Here is a 19134-nt window from a genome sequence, read left to right on the forward strand (position 1 = left end):
TGCCTACCTACCATGTGTTAGGCACTATGCCAGGTACTGGAGATATGAGGACAAAAATAAAACCTGTGTCCTCAAGGACCCTGTGTTCACTGGGAGATTTGCACATTAACTAAAATGTCCCCTTGACTCATAGGAAACCTATCCTTTCACCATGCCAGACTGGTGAGAATCTGACCTGGAGGACTCCACAAACTTCTGAAGCAGGGGCCTCTTGATTCAGGGAGGGGCTCCCAATCTATGTCATCCCCATCTTCCTTAGCTCTCAGTAAACCTTCCCGTATCCCCTATTCACTATGAAAGAAAATATATTCTAGAGTTTGTCATGCATTTGCACATAAGAAATAAAATATAAGATTTTTTTAATAAAAAAACTTACATAGCAGCATTTTTAAAGTATCATAAAGTTGATCTGTCTCCAGTCTATGAATTTTTTTCACTAACACTACTACTTTTTAACCCTGATTTCCTTCGAGTCCTACCTTCTTCAAGAAGACTTTCCCATTCCTCCTTAATACTAGTCCCTCTCCTGTGTGATTGTCTCAAATTTATCCTGTGCATATCTTGGTCGTACATAGTGGTTTGCATGTTGTCTTCTCCCCCTCCTCCCCCAATTAGATTGTGAACTTGAGAGCAGGGAATGTTTTTTGTCTTTTTGGTTTTTTGTATCCTCTATACTTAGTACTGTACCTGGCACATAGTAGCTGCTAAATAAATGCTTGTTGACTTGATTTGACCATTGGAATATAGTTATTTTCCCAACATTTCTTTCCATTTCTGGAGGTAACCATTTACTGCAAATTAGGAATCTCTGTTCTATTTGACATACCTTACTGTTTTACAGTTTAAGCCCATTTTGCCTTGTTCTTGTATAGGCAGAATTTGTTCTAAATTCAATTCAGTTCAACAAGCATTTGTTACATGCTTACTCAGTGCAAGGTACTATCTAGTACCCTAAAGAAACTAAAAGACCTAATTCTCCAGCCCAAAGGAAAAAAAAACACCCCTAATTGTAATTTACCGCAAGAAGGTCAACCACGGTTTCAGCGAATCCCACTACATACATAGCGACAGCCACTGCATTGGCAAAAGCAAAGATGAGGCCTATGGAGCCACCAAATTCTGGCCCCAAGCTTCTAGAAATGAGATAGTAAGCCCCACCTATAACAGAGAGAGAACATTATTTTACACAAGTGGATTTCTCCAAGAGTCCATTTGGTGACTAATTGTATTGAACTTGGAATTCTAAATATTCCAATGAAAATGTAGCAACTTCCTCATAATCACAGGGGCCTAGAGGCAGTGTAGTATAATGGATAGACAATTGGCCTTGGAGCCAGGAAGCTGTGAGTTCAAGTATTGCTTCTAAAATATGCCATTTGTGTGACCATGGATGAGTCACTTAACTCCTGAGTCTTCTGGGCAACTCTTGAAGTCTATAAATTGTGAAGAAGTTACCAATATGCATTAGTAAAAGGATTTTTCTCACCTGGGAGTTCTACATGCAGATAAAATCACAATCTATTCCCCCTCCCTAGGTGGGAATTTGAGGAAGGACCTGGTCTGTCTCTGTTTTGTAAGGAGTCCAGCATAGATGTTGTTATTTAGTCGATTAATCATGTTTGACTCTTTGTGATCCCAGATACTAGAGTGGCTTGCCATTTCCTTATCTAGCTCATTTTACAGAAGAGAAAACTGAGGCAAACAGGGTGAAGTGAATTGCCCAGGGTCACAGCTAGGAAGTGTCTGAGGCTGGACTTGAACAAAGAAAGATTCATCTTCCTGAATTTAGGTATTATTGTGATCACCATTTTACAGCTGAGGAAACTGAAGCTAACAGAGATTAAATGATTTGCCTAGAGCCACACAGTTAGTAAGAGTTGAGGCTAGATTTGAACTCAGGTCCTCTTGACTCTGGGGCTGGCACTCTATCCACTGTGCCAGCATAAGTGTAACTTCCTTTAAACTCAACCAATATGTGAAAATCTAGATTCACACAAAGGTGAATTATGAAATCATTAGTCATTCTATGAAATAATTCTTTGATTTACAAAATAATTTATTATAGAATTCCTTCATGTAAGAGCTCCCCAAAATATAATTTCACCAATATGATTTTATCATCTCAGAAACATCTGTTATATTCCAGCCCAATGCTGTGTACCCTCAGTCATTCTTTAATATTGGTCTTGAATTTCCTTTTTTACTCCAGGAGCGTATGGATTTAGACAGCACCCATGTGTGCGTCCAAATGTGGACGCTGGGCGAGGCTGGCATTGGGGAAAGGTAAAGAAGCTCAGAGATAGAGAGTTTTTCATTACTGGAAGTAAATAAGCAGAGTAACCTCTTTAAGGGGAAGGGGCTACTCTGTGGGAATTCTGTAGAGGAGATTCATGCCTCAGCAGGGCGTTGAATTAGATGTCCTCTGAGCTCTAAGGTCATTTCCAACTCTGAGATTGCATGATTCTATGATTTAATTAATAGCTGCCCCCTGAGGCATAGAAAGTGTTTAATGGCTATTAATGCCCTTACAGGCATAGGACTAGTAGTTGTGTACAGTAATGATGCCTCTTGGTACATAAGGAGCTCATAAGGGCTGATTAGGTGCCCTATGAAGTGCCAATCAATGAAAATTCCATTTTAAAAAAAAGCTTGAATATTACAAGCTAGAATACAGAAATTCCCTCTACTCCAGGACCACACTTTGAGGGGCAGTGAGGGATGATGACTTGAATGTTGGACTTGAAGACAGGGGGATCTGGATTCAGTCTCCACAGGGACTACTAGTTGTGTGACTCTGGGAAAGAAATAGGTTCATCAGTCACAGGGCCATGGGATCTAGAACTGGAAGAGACTTCGGAGACCATTTAGTCCAAAGCCCTCATTTTACAGATGTGGAAACTGAGGCTCAGGGAGATTAAGTGGCTTCCCCAGAACAGGTAGGTAGGGTGTTAGAAGTAGGATTTGAACTCAGGTCTTCTAGATCCCTTGGCTTGACAGACTATTGTCCTATGTTGTCTTCCAAGTGTCTCTTATAAACCTTCATTTGCTCATCTACAAAATGGGGTGAATAATAGCACCTCTCACAAGATTTTTATGTGGATCCAATGAAATAATATGTGTGTATATACATGCATATTTTTGTTGTTCAGCCATTTCAGTCATGTCTGACTCTTCATGACCCCGTTTGAGTTTTTTTTGGCAAAGATACTAGAGTGGTTTGCCATTTCCTTCTTTAGCTCATATTACAGATGAGGAAACTGAGGCAAACAGGGTTAGGTGACTTGCCTAGAGTCACACGGCTAGGAACTGTTCTGAGGCCAGATTTGATGAGTCTTCTTCACTTCAAGCTTGATACTTTATCCACTGCACCACCTAGTCACCCCATATATGCATATATATCTACGGATGCATACCTATATGTGTGAGTGTATTTATATTTTACAAATCTTAAAGCTATGTAAGTGCCAATTATTATTATTAAATATGGGAAGAGAGAAAGTACAGAATGAGTTAAGTAGGGCCTTTAAAAGGCCCCTCCTTCCTCAGAATATCTTCTTTACTGCTCTGAAATTCACATTATTGGAAGAATTTTTTTTAGGTTAAGGAATCAAAAGTGCAAGTTAATGAATGCTGGGTAATTAGAGTGACTACTCTAGCTCTCAAAGAAGAAATGAGAATGAACTTCCCTCCCTTCTTTGAAGAGGTGGATGACTACGGACATGAAACACTGCATATCTGTTGGATCTGATTGATATGCTGGTTAGTTTTGCTGAAATGCTTCCCCCCCCCCTTCTTGTTCTTTTTTGTAAGGGAAGGATAACTCTGTGTTGGGGAGGACAGTGGTATATATCAGAAAATGAAGTGAAATCAAAACAAAAAGAATCAACATGTTTTAAAAATCTCAATTAAAAGGCAAATATGCTCTCAGCAAGCATTTATTAAGTAAGCCCTTACTGTGTGGCAGGCACTGAGCTACAAGGTTGCTCTTTAAGCTATTGTCTCACGTTAGCACCTTACTATTGATTAGCATACCTAAATACCTAGTTAGTCACCTTGACACTGAGGAAATCACAATAAAAATATGTATCATTTATATAGCTCTTTAAGGTTTGTAAAGTGCCTTACAAACTTTAGCTCATTTTATCCTCATGGCACCTTAGGGAGGTAGGTGCTATTGTTATCCCCATTTTTTCAGATGAGGAAACTGAAGCAGACAGTTTTTATCTAAGTGACTTCCCTAGGGTCACACAATTTGTAACAGCCTGAGGTCAGAGCTGAACTCAGATATCCCTAACTCCAGGTCCAGAATTGTAGCCACTATGCCACCTAGCTATTGCAAAAGCATAAAACGTAAGCTTAACAAGGGAAGTCAGGTGGTACACCTACTATGTGCCAGGCACTGTGCTATGTGCTTGTAAGAGAAAGGCAAAAAACAATGATGCAAGCTTCAGTCATCTAGAGGACAGATTAAGGGTATTGGATGAGAAAGGAGGTCATGGAAAGGAGGATGAAAGAGCATTTTGATGAACTTTACTTACTTCAGAACTATACCTGGGATCAACCCTATTCATAAAGCCTTGATTGAAGCTTTAGAATTTAATTTCCCACGCCTCTTTGCCATTGGTAGTATGGAGCGGTAGGTGAATACTGGAGACAGTAGGTGTAAATGTGGGGAGAAGTTCTCAGGATTGAAAGTGTAGGATGAAGTAGAATGAAGACAACCAGGGATGCTTGTGTCAGGGGAATCTCCTGCTTTTCACCATTGCACAACGATAGAACTTTCTACCAAGAAGGGTAGCCTTGACATAATGGCTTTTGGACTTGAAGTCAAGCAGGCCTGAATTTGACTCCTCCTTTTGACGATCATTATCTTTCTGAGCCTCAGTTTTCTTATCTACAAAATGTCAATAATAATACCTGCACTACCAATCTCATGCAGTTGTTGAGATAATCATGAGATAATCCACAGGATGGATTAATGCAGCCATACATATAAATGCCAGTCATTTTTATTAGTAAGACACCTTGGCCAGTGTCCATTTTCCCAATCAGTTTCAATCACAGGAAATGGATCAGAGACTGATTCCAAGACAATAGTTTGTCTTAATTGAGGAGAAAGTTGCCTGAGAATTTGAATGTTTTTAAAGATTTTAAAGTAACGGTAATTTGCCACAGAGATACTAATATCACTTTCAACTTTCAAAAGAAACCAGGTTTAGTTATTTCTACATTACCAAAATATATACCCCATGATATAAATGAATTGGCTTACCTCCTCTCACTACTCCATTCGTGCAAATAGCTGACATAGAGATACCTGTTACTGTTGTCACTACGACGCTTAGGCCAACGACGATGAATGCAAGACCTGAAAAATCCCCAGAAAAGGCATTTGGCTCCAATACTTAGCGATGTGATCAGCCCTTAAAAAAGGAAGATGTCCATTGTGTCCTGCTGTATGGAGAACCTGAAACGTTCTGAACACTTTCACCGCACCAGCCTGCATAGTACCTGAAATGCACTAAACTTTAAAAGTCAACTGAGTTTCGAGATTTGTTCTCCGAGAAGAAGCTTAGGCATTAACCTGAAAAATGAAATGTTAACATGTGGATGTCAAGGATCGAGGAGATGTTACCTGAAACGCACTGAAGAGATCAATTCATTAGAAATTTATTTTTAAAAAAAACAACAGCATAACTGATTTGATCTTTACATACATTACCTCATGGTTCCTTTTGTGATTGGTTTCTCAACCAGCTGACTGGTGAAGTCCTCCTCAAGGACATTGGGCCACTTTCTTGTTCTTACCCCGTGAAAAATAGTGAATGAAAAGTTTTTGCCTACCCACGGTGAGTGCTGAGGGCATTAGAAACCTTAGAGATTTTACCTCCACGTACAAACCCGTTAGTTGCTATCGCAGAAGTTGACAACCCAGTAATAGAGGTTACCATGGTGGAAAGAAGAATTATGAGAACTCCAAGACCTGTCAGCAATGAAAGATAGAAGATGTTATATTTAACTTGTATTCCTATAACCTTTTATTTAAGCTTTCATGCCCACGCCAAAACCCGAGGGCTCTATTGGGGGTTCTCTGTGCTCTGAAGAAACAGATGGGACTGACATGAAACCACTCATTCTGACGGACAGTTTCTAAAAGGGAACACAATTCACGGTACAGCCCTGAAAAGAAAAATTGACTAAAGCAAATGTCCCGGGAGAGAAAATATTCAGATATGATGTTTGACCTTCTTGCCTGAATGAGAACCTGAGTGAGAAGGTTGTGGGGTTGATGATGATTACAGTCGTTCCCATTTTATCTGTGTCCATTTTGGCTGAAAAAAAATCAAGTGGGATTACCTTTGAAAACACCCCGGAAAGGTCAGTGGAGATCTGTTTGAGCTTATATTACCTTTATTTTGCAAGTGGGCATATATACTACAATTTTGATTACCTCCTCTGACAAATCCATTTGTGGCAATAGCAGAGGTGGATAAGCCAGTGATAGCAGTCACTGTCACGGCTAAACCGATGATAATCACACCAAGACCTCAGTTGAAAAAGGAAAAAATAAAGGTAGTTAAATGATGGAATAATCTATAGATCATTTGTATAAACTTCAATAGGCCTATAGTGATCATAGGAGATCTGAACTTTTTAGGACTCAAGTCTAAAAAACTGGATCGGAAATGTTCTCACAATGTTTTCCCCTCTTTAGTTTCCTTCTCCTAGTAGTGATGGGGATGAGGACCAGGAAATACAATGCTATGATGTCAGTATGCCTGTGATAAGCCAGCAACTCTGGCTGATCAAAATGGGAATGTGATTCCTATAATCAACAAAGTACTGGAAAGCTATGGACTGATTAATTTTCCATGCCATAGCTAGATTATGATTTGTTTGCATATCAGATTCACACACATTCCAGATTCAATGTAATAAATATTTATTAAGTATCTACTATGTGCAAGACTCTATATCCATTTTGCCACATAATTAAGGAGAAATATATTTAATATTACAGATAATTCTTATTATAAGAATATTTTGATAATATATAATACTCTGTATCAGCCCATTTTCTTAGAATTCTGCCTTTTACTGGAATTATTTCTGGGTGAAAAGTGATAAAAAAATGAAAATACCTATCTGTCAGAAGATACCTATGCAGGGTATTTTGCAGAGGAGACAGGCTTTGCCCAACTCTACTGAGGCAGAGCAAAGACACAGTGGCTAGCTGGTAAAGCCATTTCGCCTGGCTCCCAGCATCTTCCAGGCTAAACCCACTTGTCCTCCATCAAGGGAAGTCTCAGTAGAGATGGTTGCCACACCTTATTGTTGAGAGATTATTTGACTAATAGACATAGGTGGAATCTCTGGCCATGGCCTTTCAGAAGAGCATACAGAGGAGACATAAAGATGGAAACAGGATGAACTTTCAAAGTCAGAGGTTGACTATTTTACTCTTGTCAAATCTAGCTTCAGTCAGACCCTTGGGAGAAGCAAAATAGGATGGTATTGCCTCACATCAGAGGCAAACTTGTTTACTGTCTTGTCATGCAATGAGCTAAGGCCTCTAGGGCAGAAAAGGGGACAAGCAATAGGTAGAATCTCCAACTGAAATATTCAATCATTTTTCTTAGGAGCCAAGAGAGTTGCCCTTGGCTACTTCCACATGGTTTCCAAAGAGATGCTGCTTCTAGCATTACTATTGGTCAGTTCCATTTCTACTTCTAAATATCTGGGCATTTTATTCAGGTCTGCCCAAGACTGACCCTGAATCAAAATAATTGTCTTTTCTTTTGTTTATCCCAATAAAGAGAATACAAATGGGACCCAGGGGATGACTTAATCAACTCATTTAACTTTCAGTTCATGGAAATACCCACTAAAAAGTCACAGTAGCTTATGCCATAATAAGTTTTAACTGCTCACTAAAGTGCCCTCTTTGAGAATTTCTTTATGTCCAAACTAAATATGTTCAAAGGAAAAGCCCACTGGACACCTATTCAAGTAGAATTTTATACCTCTCCCAAAGTCAGCTTTAACTACTTAAGTAAAAGGTTCATACTAAAATAACACCAAAACCTAGTTGTGTAATAACAGTTAAGCAGTGAATACTATTCTTAGAGAATCACAGTTTCACTCTAGACATGTAAGAGGAAATGACTTCGAAGAGTAATGTAAGATCTGATTAAAGTTCAGATGATTACCCAAACATATGGATGTTAAATAAGTTACATTAAAAAGAATTACTCTTGCCCTTGGCTACTCTCACACCTCCAAACAAAGTAATGTTTCTTGATGATCTCAGTAAGTTACTAAACTGCCCTTAAAAAACTAATTTCGCATGAAACCCTAGAGCAAAAAACTTGGCAATATTAAGATGCAGATTTTCCATGGAACTGCATCTACTTATCTTGGGCCCTCTGGCAGTAAGCATTCATTTGATATGCATCATAAAACCGGCAAGCAGCTCTTTGTCAGGAACTGGGCCGTTGCCAAACATGAAACATGGAAAACTATGTGATTTGGCTCCATTTCTGGACAACAACTTGCCTCTTGTTCTTTTGGGTAAGTCTTTGGGTGGCTCTGAATGTGTACGTATGTCGAGGGATAGTGGTAATAAGTAATAACCAACTACATCCTGAACTGGAAAGTGCCTAAATAATGGTATAGTATCATAGAAGATTCTAAGCTGGAATCTCTAGAAGACCATCGAACACTACTCCTCTAACAAAGTGTATACATCCTACATTTTACATATACCAGTGCAACAAAACCACAACCTTGAATTCCATAGATTCTGAGTTTGTGGACTAAAGTTTTTGTTGTTCACTTGTTTCAATTTTGTCCAACTCTTCTTGACCCCATTTGGGGTTTTCTTGACAAAAGTACTAGAGTGCTTTGTCATTTCCTTCTCCAGTTCATTATATTAGATGAGGAAACTAAGGCAAATGGGGTTAAGTGACTTGCCCAGGGTCACACAGCTAGTGTCTGAGATCAGATGTGAACTCAGGTCTTCCTGACTCCTGTCCCCCTCTATCCACTGTGCCACCCAGCTGATCCCTGACTGAAGTTTACATATCTGCTATCCATAGAAAGGGAGTTTGTTGAATGATATGGTAGTATACACAAGATAGTCAATTGAAGAAAGCAAACTAAACTTTTCAAGCCCTCCTAAAATCTCTTTAGTGTCATTGGAAGCATCTAAACAATGTACTAGTTATAAATGCTTATCATCTGGTCATTAAAGTTACTCAGCCAGGACCTTTATCTGGCAGTACTTTGTTAATCTTGATTGCTGTTACTGTCTGTACCTGAAAGTAGTGAGGTTGCATTAGTCTAAAAAAATTCTATAATTCAACCTTTTCACTAAAATCAGATCAGCTTTTCACTGACTTCCTGTTCTTTTCCCAAACCTAGCCTTCATTTTTTTTAAATTTTGTGAAATGTTACTGCGTAGTCTTGTATACATGTTCTATGATGATGGAAAGTCAAGTGGGTGGTACAGTAGATAGAGTGCTGGAACTGGAGTGAGGAAGACCTGAGTTCAAATACAGCCTCAGATGCTATATATGTGATCCTAGGCAAATCTCTTAACCTTTGTCTGTTTCAGTTTCCCCATGTGTAAAGTGGGTCTATCTCCCACGGTTGTTGTGAAAATCAAAAGAGATTTTGAGTAGTGTTTTGCAAACCTTAGAGCAATATATAAATGCTATTAGTAATATAGGTACTATTATATAGACATGTATTTATCTGAAAATATATAGGCATATATTTAGCTGAAATGTAATATTTATGCCCATGAATATATGCATATATGAATATATAGCCATAAACGTATCAATATGTCTGCATATGTATATGTGTGTATACATGTATGCATTCATTCTGCTTTAAAACTCTCAAAGAATATATGTTCACCTGAGCATTGACTTGGTTGGCAGTCTGGAAAATTCCAGCTTGACAGGGGTTAATTTTTCACCTTTTGCCCCTTCTGAAAAACACTATCAAAGACATAAAAACGGGCCCCACTTGTAAATGATTTCCCCTAACTCTCATTTCACATTCAGCATTAATGGCGAAAAAATGTCACAAATTGGATTTATCATTGACACTGATGAAAATTATGCTCAGGAGGGAAAAATGCCTACCAATTCCAGCTTCACCTACAATCCAGGAGAGGCGAATGAAAAGCATCACACCCCAGATGTTCAGCATGCATCTCACCTGTGGATTAGAGGGACAAAGATCTCTTATCAATAGTGTTGAAGGGAGACAGGCCAAAGTGATTATGGTAAAACGAAGGATTGTCTTTTCCAAGCTGTATTAATATTTAGTTTATTAAAAGAGCCCACTGACTTTTCACAGAACACAAGAGTTTTCTCACCAGCACACCTTTCACCCATCCAAACTTCACAGCGCCTGCATGAGGGTCTTCCTCTTTGTTTTCAGATTGTTCCTCACCAGGCATCCCATCTCCATTAGCAACTCTGTCAGCAGAGCCTGGGGTCACAGCCACATTCTACATTTTTACACATGACAAAAATATATTGTTTAGTTAAGGAACAACTGCCTCCACAAGAAGAGCAAAGACGTATGACACCAATTGACACGTACGTTTTGGAAGAAAGGAAAATAATTCTTATTCTAGCCACTTTTATAATGTATTATCTGCTATACATAGAAGCTAAGTGCTTGATTTTAGACTTCTCAGTAAATAGAACAGAGGCTGTGTGATGTATCTTGGACTTGGTGGTGTCAAAACTCTAACCCCTACTCCCAACTCTGCCATTCACAAAAAGTCATAATGATAACTAATATTTACATAGTTCTTTATGATTTTCAAAGTGTTTTCATGTATGTCATCTCTTTTTATTTTTCACAAGTGCATGAATTTAGGTGGGGCTGGTGTTATCATTCCCATTTTAGAGATGAGAAAACTGAGGCATCAAGAGGTTAAGTGATTTGTACAAGATCATATAGCTAGTAAATGAAAGACCCAAACTCAAATCCTGCCTCAGTTACTTACTAGCTGTGTGATACTTTGCAAGTGACATAACTTATCAGCCTCATTTTCCTCATCCCCAAAATGGAAATGATAGCAGCTACCTCACAAGGTTGTATGAATCAAAAGAGGTGCCATATGTCATTCAGTCATTCAACCAGTATTGTTAAGCACTTACTATGTGCTAGGCACTGTGCTAAACACTAAGGATACAAAGAAAGGCAAAAGCACAGTCCCTTCAAGGAGCTCACATTCTAATGGGAGAGAGAACAAGAGATATTTTGTATAAATGGAAGTTACCTGCCTATATAGGGTGTCCCAAAAGTCTTAGTGGAATTTTAAGCTATTAGCTTAAAATGAAAAGCTACTTAAGCTATTAGCTTAAAACTACACTAAGACTTTTGGGACAGTCTGTATGTATGAAATATTTTCCTTCTTAGAGGTAAGGGACTAAGTGGGGAATGAGAGTGGGGGGTAGAGGTGGAACAGGACCAGAAAACACTTTCTGCGGAAGGTTAGAATTTGTATGGAGTGTTGAAGGAAGCCAGGATACCTTGGAATGGAAGATGAGGAGGAGAGGATTACAAGAATGGAAACAGCCAAGAAAAAGGCACAGAATATGGGAAATCAAGATTCTTGTTGTAGGGCACTGTAGCTGGATCATAGAGTGCATGGAGGGGAGGAAAGCATAAGAAGACTGGAAGAGTAGATAGAGGCCAATTTGTGAAGCACATTAAATGCCAGATAGAGGATTTTGTAAATGTAGGGCATTTTGCAGACCTTAAATTATTGTATAAATGTTAGCGATTATTATTATTATTAGAACCTAAATTATCTGACTGCTGACCCAATGAACTTTCTCTTTTACCACTCTGTTTTTCCTTACCAAATGTATATTGTTAAAAAAAATGTATATTGTTCTAAAGTGACAGGATTTCAAATATACCAATATAGGACCCAGGGATTAACCCTGGTAAATCTGTTATCTTTGAATACTGAAGGGAAAAACGTTACCCTGTGGGGGTATACAGCTTTAAGTGTCTTAGTTTCCTGACTTGCCGTGGAAAAATGGATGAGAACAGAGAAGGGAGAGTCTATTAACAGGTGTTACTGAGAAATTTTTCTGGAAAGCACAAATTGAGCTATACCTTATTAAATAAATATGACTCCTGTTTTTAAGAGGATGGGGCAAGGGGGTCCAGGCAGAAAAAAAGGAAAAGAGAGACAAAAGAAGAAAAAGAGAAGGAAGGAGAATGGTCAAGTGAGGATCATTAAAGGACATTTTGGGGACACATCAGGAGTGACAGGAATTTGAAATCCAGAAGTATGCGACCAAATGTAGGACACCTGGTCTCCTTGCCTTAGGCAATTTATTTAACCTCTCTAGGGCTGGTTTTCTTCAGTTACAAAATGAGGATAACACCTGCCCTACTTAATTGGTGGGGTCTCTGAGGCTAAAATGAAACAACATATGTAATAGTGTCCTGTGAAACATGCAAATGCAAGATGCTAATATTATTTCATGGGAAACACATCTCAGATCCGACCTTGAGACTTTTTGCCTGAGACTAGCTGGATATGCTAATGATACTGCCCAAGCTTGTTTAGAGTCTCATGATTCTGGGCAAACCAGCTGAGCAGGAAGGGGATTTTCTCATAGTTTGGAGCTCTTGTTTGTCCAAGTAGCAGAAAATAATAAGTTAGTGATTGATGTAGTGAATATCTGCCTTCTTTACTTGGTGAGGAAGAATATCTCATTGTATGAAATACATATGAAATGTATCATATTAAGAATTATTCTTTTTGGTCTCTTAGGACCCAAATTTTATGATTCTAAATGCCCTTGAATGAATTGGGCCTAAGTGGTACCTGAAGAATGCAGGCAGTTCAAATGCTTGAATAAGCCCTATAGAGTGGACTCCCTTGCTAAAAAGTAGTCACTCTAAGAAGCCTGGGCAAACTTTATGGACAAGTAATATATATTTGCTTTGAGTGGCACTGTCTTTGGTGTTGAGACCAAACAATTCTCCATCCTTGATAATTTCTCATCAGTCCCTGTTTTTCAGTGTTAGTATTTTACAAACTTAATTTGTCTCAATTCATACTGAACCAGGGTGCAAAATAGCAAATTAATATTTCTAGTGAATCTTTATTCTGAGAAATCTTAGGTACACTGCTACTGTTACCATCAATATCAGTTGTAACTAACTTTCTACCTTTGGCCATTCTGATGTGGGATAGGCAGTCCTTACCATATTTATTCCTGGCTAACCTTAAAGGTGGAGATTATTCCAAGAGATACAGACTTGATATCTTAAGAGACCATCTAGTTCAATTCTTTCAGTTTACAGATGAATGATCTCTACTCTAGTCAAGAGTAGAGGTGTTGAAAAACATGACCCACAACATTCATACTACAGCATGAACTAGATTAAAATGTATTGGCAAATATATAATGAAATAAATAAAAATACAATATGACATAGATAGTGTTTTCTAAGTCAATATGCAGTCCACAGGGATCCATATGTATGATATAATGGCCCCTGTTTCTATTTGAGTTTTATACCCCTACAGCAGTTAAGTGATTAATGAGTTGGTGGCACAATTGAGACTTGAAACCAAGTTTCCTGCCTCTTAGTCCAGGGCTTTTCCCAAGCTTTCTTTCCTTTTTCCTCTGAATGCCTGTTATTTTGTTCCTCTCATCCTCTTTACCTTGTCATTTACCAAATATTTGAGCAAATATTTGGTATTTCAATATTTAAATGATTATTTAAAAGACTCAAAGTTTACATGATTGTCTAGTATTTAGTTTTCATCCTAGCCTCTTGTTTCCTTTCCTATTCTTCTTGTATCACTATTCTTTATTGGCTCTTCTGTTAAAGATAGAGAAGGGGAGAGAAAGTGAAATTCAAAATAATTCATTTTGCAACTTGGCCACACTGATAAAAAAAAGGTTTGGTTGGGTGGGGGGTAGTGCTGAAATAAATAGTTATAATTAAACACTTGGAGTTGCATTGGTAGAGACAGCTGCCTAAACCAATAAAATAACAGATTTGCCTTCCCCTCTTCTCCCCACCAAAAAAAAAAAGAACACAGAAAGAAAGAAATTAAGTTTATTGATTATCTGGGATCTCTTGTGCTTACTCTTTCTGTTCCCTACTAGCACAGATTGTTGAAAGTTATCTTCATAATTTTGGGAAAGAGTATGATTCTGGAGCTCTACAGAAACTCCTGCCTCCATCCAGATCATCACTTCTTGTGTAACTTGGTGTCTTAGAGAGCTGGTAGGGCACTGAAGGGCTGCCTAGGGCTTAAGTCACATAGCCAGTATGTCAAAGGCAGAACTTGAGCTCAGATCTTCCTGACTCTAAGACCATCCCTTTATCCATCTTGCCACATTGTCTTTCTGGCTTCATGGGGTCATAGTTTGAGGGAGGAAGAGAGAGGATATATTGCCTGCTATATGGCAGGTAGTGTGCTAAAGGGGTGTGTGTGTGTGTGTGTGTGTGTGTGTGTGTGTGTGTGTGTGTGTGTGTTTACAAATATTATCTCATTTGATTCTCAAAATTACCCTGAGAAAAAGGTGTTATTATTATCCTTCTTTCACAGCTGAGGAAGTTGAAATAAGCAGAGTTTAAATGACTTGTCCAGGGTGACACAGCTGATAAGTGTTTGAGACTGCATTTGAATTCAGGTCTTCCTGACTCCAAGATTTATATCTCAGACTTCAGGTTTGAGAAGTCTAGATACCTAAACTGGAGAAACAAGGTCATGTCTAATGGGCTGCCTGGTTGCATGCATTTTTAGTTTATTTGTTTATTTTTGCTTTTTTGATGAGGCAATTGGGGTTAAGTGACTTGCCCAAGGTCACACAGCTAGTGAGTATCATACGTCTGAGGCCAGATTTGAACTCAGGTCCTCCTGACTCCAGGGCCCATGCTTTATCCACTGTACTGCGTAGCTGCTCCTGCATTTTTAGTTTGTAGTTCAAAGCATAAATATTGTTTGGAATCATTTATGAACCACTGAAAGTCCTGATTTTCTTTTAAAGGGGTCTTGGCAGATTCCAGAGATTAGATCCTTTTTTGGGGTTGTTTCTTCACCTGTAAAATGCTCTAACTCTATGATCTTATAATTGGAACTTTCAGGTTACTAATTTAACTTTGAATTCCACAAATGAAAGAAACCGAGGAATTTGTTCAGTGGTAACTGTGAAAGATCCCCATGGTGTTGGAGTGCTGATTTGTAGGAACTTTTAACTGATATTGCCATTCTTTTAATTTATTTGGAGAAGGAAAAGAGTGTTATGTTTTTGATGCTTCCATTGATCAAGATCTTGCCAGGTATTCACCAGCTGTATTCTTTCAGGCAGAGTGTATTTTCTGCCCCGGGATGGATACTGGGGCTCAGAGCTTAAGTCACTTATCTATTCATGGCAGAATTATGAACAGAATTCAAGTTTTCAAGATCGAAAATCTGTACTTGGGGATTCAGTCTAGGAAAGTGATCTGCCCTGAAATGAATTCAGCTGGTGATTAGTACTAAGATGTTGATGAACAAAATCCCGACAATTGTGAACTATTTTCCCCCTCTACAGTAAATTCAGGTAAGTTAAAGGAATGTTTAACTTAAATAAAATTTCCCTAAAAATGAGCATTTTATCCCAGCGAATATTCTCTGTGGTCATAGTTAACAAATTCTTCAGTTCATTACTAGAACATCATACAAATGGTATATTGTAAAAATGGCCAAAAAAAAAGCTTAATGAAATAATTAGCTTTCTCAATTATTCCCAGTAAACATTGGGTCATTTCTCCACTGGAAGTTCACTATTCCTCAGTTAAAAAAAAAAGAGCTATAATTTCTTTAATACATATCTTTTACTCAATACACCAGTAAATCAGCAAACTTTACAAAATGGAATAAGGATCTATTTTGAATTTTCCCATTCTTTTAGTTCAGTGAAACGATCACTGGGCTAGGAGTTTCATGTTATAGTTTTGACTTTGCTACTAACTCAATGTAGGTCTTTATCAAAACACAACCTTTCTAGGCTCTAATTTTCTCATCTGTCAAATGGGGAAACAATACCACCCTACATACCTTCCAGGATTGTTGAGGAAATAGAAGGAGATCCTATATATATTTTTAAAAAAAACCTTTGGAAAGCCTGAAGCAGTGAAGTAGCAAAAGGAGCATTATTGTTTTACTGGAGGGAAGGCTGGCCATGGAATTGATTTGTATCACCTGAGGCACTTGTTCTGTATTAGAGTGATAAGAAGTAGAGGCTTGTTCTTTTGTAATTTTTGTCATTCTCTACCTATATTTTTCAGAGAGCAAGGCAACACCAAGTTTCTCTAAATTCCTTTGAGAATCAGAAGAGAAACTATGACCATTTTCCTTTAAAATAGGATAAGAGGAGCCATAGCCAGTAAGATGTTCAGTAGACCTAAAGATTCTGGGCTAGTATAGTTTCAGATGACTCAAGTCTCAAAGGCAAAAACTCAAAAAGTTTTGTCGCTGCCACTTAAAACCAGTTATCCCAGTACTTTGAGTTAATTTGTTTGTTCATACTTTATTACCATAAATGATGGCTCAGAACCTTCCACAAATGCATTTTAAATTGTTTAGCTTTAGGGAACTATTGTTTATTTACCAAGAGTTTTACCTGAGTATTAAAGACACTCAAGAGGTAAAAATCCAAATTGTATGGGATAAAAGGTTTTCTACACCTTTTCTGAGTAGTTAAGTAAGTATTTCACACAGTTCATAATGATTTTCCCGAGAGAAGGTAATCATAATGAAGAATCAATAAAAGAAGAAAGGTAAAATAATTATTTGATTTTATTTAGTGCACGTTGTGATTGCTAGATCCAAAGGAAATAACTTTCTATCTTGCTAGATATCATTAGGGCAAAGGTAAATATCTAATTTCCAAAAGATGATATCTTCCATTTATCAAATATAATTTTTGTCTTGAAAGCATAGGTCCAGTCCAAAAAGAAAAAAATAGCTATGGAGATTTGACAATCGCTTCTGTGAAATTTTCATAACACCCCCTGAGAGAGAGGGAAAGTTCTGATATGCTCTAAAACCTAGAAATGGGGATACTGAGGCAGAGAAATTCAACAGATTGCCCTGACCTAATAAAAGATGGTGATTGTATCTGAGTCTCTCACTACTGCAGTTTGTCCTACACACAACTGTCAGAGTAATTTTCCTTAAGGGTAGATGTGACCATGTGACTATCCTAATTCAATCAACTCCAGTGGCTTCCATTTGCCTTTAGATAAAATATAAAATCCTCTGTTTAGCTTTTTAAGTCCTTAACATCTTGGCCCAGACCTATCTTTCCAGCTTCATTGGATATCACTCCTCATCCAGCATTCTGTGATCTAGCCAAACGGTCTTTTCTCTGTCACTTACAAATGATACTCCATCTCCAGTTTCTGGGTCTTTGTTATGGCATTTCTGCATTCCTAGAATGCATTTCCTTTTTACCTCCCACTTTAAGACTCTTTTTCTTTAATATGCAACTTTAGCACCATCTTCTGCATAGAACCTTTACCGAGCCTCCCAACTGCTAGTGCCCTCCCTTCCCTACTACTTTGTATTTAATTACCTTGTATATACATATTTGTTGTTTATATTTGTACTACACACACATACACACACACAAATGCTTGTCTCCACCATTTGAATGTAAGTTCAGTGTAAGTCTTGTTTCATTATTTATATTGGTGTCCCCAGAGCCTGACACAGTGCTCAACATATAATAAACAATTAATAAATGCTTGTTGACTGATTGAGAAAATTGTTTGATTTGTTTATATCCAATTGTATCACAAAATAGTTTACCAAATTTCTGTGTTCAGAATGACCTTGACATAATTAAAATATTTGTAAAGTCCCATAGGGAATGATGAAAAAGGATTGAAAAAGATGTTTGACTCTCTTTTAAAGTTAGAAAGGCCTCATAGACATGTAGTGCATGTATGTTGAACTGAATTGATAAGAATTTATTATTCTTATCAGGGTCTACTAGGCTTTTACTTTTTAAAAATTTTTATTTATTTTTACTCATCTTTTCCTATAGTAGGTACTTAATAAATGTTTGTTGAATTGAATGGTAAAGGAAGAAAGAAAAACTTTTGAAACAAATATTCAAATTCACACATTAGCCATGTTCAAAAATATGTGTCTCATTTTGTGTTTTAAGCCATGCTTCTCCAGTAGGAGGTAGGCATGGTGCTTCATCTTTAGTCATCTCGCCTTGAAGTGAATATTGTGTTGCTCAGAGTGAAAAGAATTGATTTTAAGAGTACAGTGGACTAAAGACTTGGCTTTTAGCACCAGCCCTTCCGCTAAATACCAATATGGCCTTGGGAGCTTAATCCCTCTAAGCCTTAGAGTCCTCATTTGTAAAATGAGAATGAGGTTAAACTTAATGAGTTCTAGGGTCTCTTCCAAGCCTAACATTTGATGATTCTAATACATCTTTGTGGAAACTCCCTGCTCTTTCCACTTTGCTGTCTGTTCACTGACCAATTACTAATAGGAGGTCCATATTACATTCCTCTCTTTTCAAAGGCTCTATTACTGCAATGAGTTCTTTAAGGGACTGCCTTGGAAAATTACTTGGAAGCTGTAGCTTGCACTAGTACAGCTCTCTATAAATGGAGCCCCCTTAAATTCAAATTTTGGCCATATCGTACAGTTTAGTTGTGCTTTCTAGTCTTCCTTGGCTTTCAGGGGTATCTATAATATTGACATAAATTCATGTTTTATTGAATTCCAGATTATGCCTTTTTCCAGCCATCCCCAATCCAAGTAAAATTGTTTCTACTTTTGAACTCTAGGGCACTTGAGGAAAGTATATTTTCCAAAGAGGGAGCATAAGTACTTAACCCTTTGCTCCTACAGAATTTAAATATTTAAACAGTGTCTGTCAGCTTGACTCTATACTTTTTGTCTGTCTAGATCAATCTAATTTGCCTAAGACTGTAAAATATTAAGGGGTGGATTACATGAATTCAACTCACTAAGTGCTTAATAAATGCTGATTGATGGCAATGATTGAGACCAAAAATTAATTTAACAGGATGGATGACAATCTTGTGTAG

General features: G+C 37.8%; 1 protein-coding gene across 3 annotated transcripts in view; it reads right to left on the minus strand.

Moving 5' to 3' along the window:
- The window catches only part of SLC12A1 (solute carrier family 12 member 1), a 142522-nt gene that overhangs the window by 114313 nt on the left and 9075 nt on the right, over positions 1–19134 (minus strand). For 2 of the 3 annotated variants that reach the window (XM_020976370.2, XM_078151265.1), the window contains exons 3-6: positions 10391–10525; positions 10155–10230; positions 6452–6547; positions 1019–1158 (exon numbers count right to left, since the gene is read on the minus strand). In XM_020976370.2, the coding sequence (XP_020832029.1) occupies positions 1019–1158; positions 6452–6547; positions 10155–10230; positions 10391–10525 (447 nt within the window). Of the gene's footprint in view, positions 1–1018; positions 1159–5272; positions 5369–6451; positions 6548–10154; positions 10231–10390; positions 10526–19134 lie in introns of all 3 variants that reach the window. The other variant, XM_020976430.2, reaches the window with a different exon arrangement.

Source organism: Phascolarctos cinereus, unplaced genomic scaffold (assembly GCF_003287225.1).
Source record: "Phascolarctos cinereus isolate Bilbo 61053 unplaced genomic scaffold, phaCin_HiC Scaffold_3;HRSCAF=262, whole genome shotgun sequence".
Lineage (NCBI taxonomy): Eukaryota > Metazoa > Chordata > Mammalia > Diprotodontia > Phascolarctidae > Phascolarctos > Phascolarctos cinereus.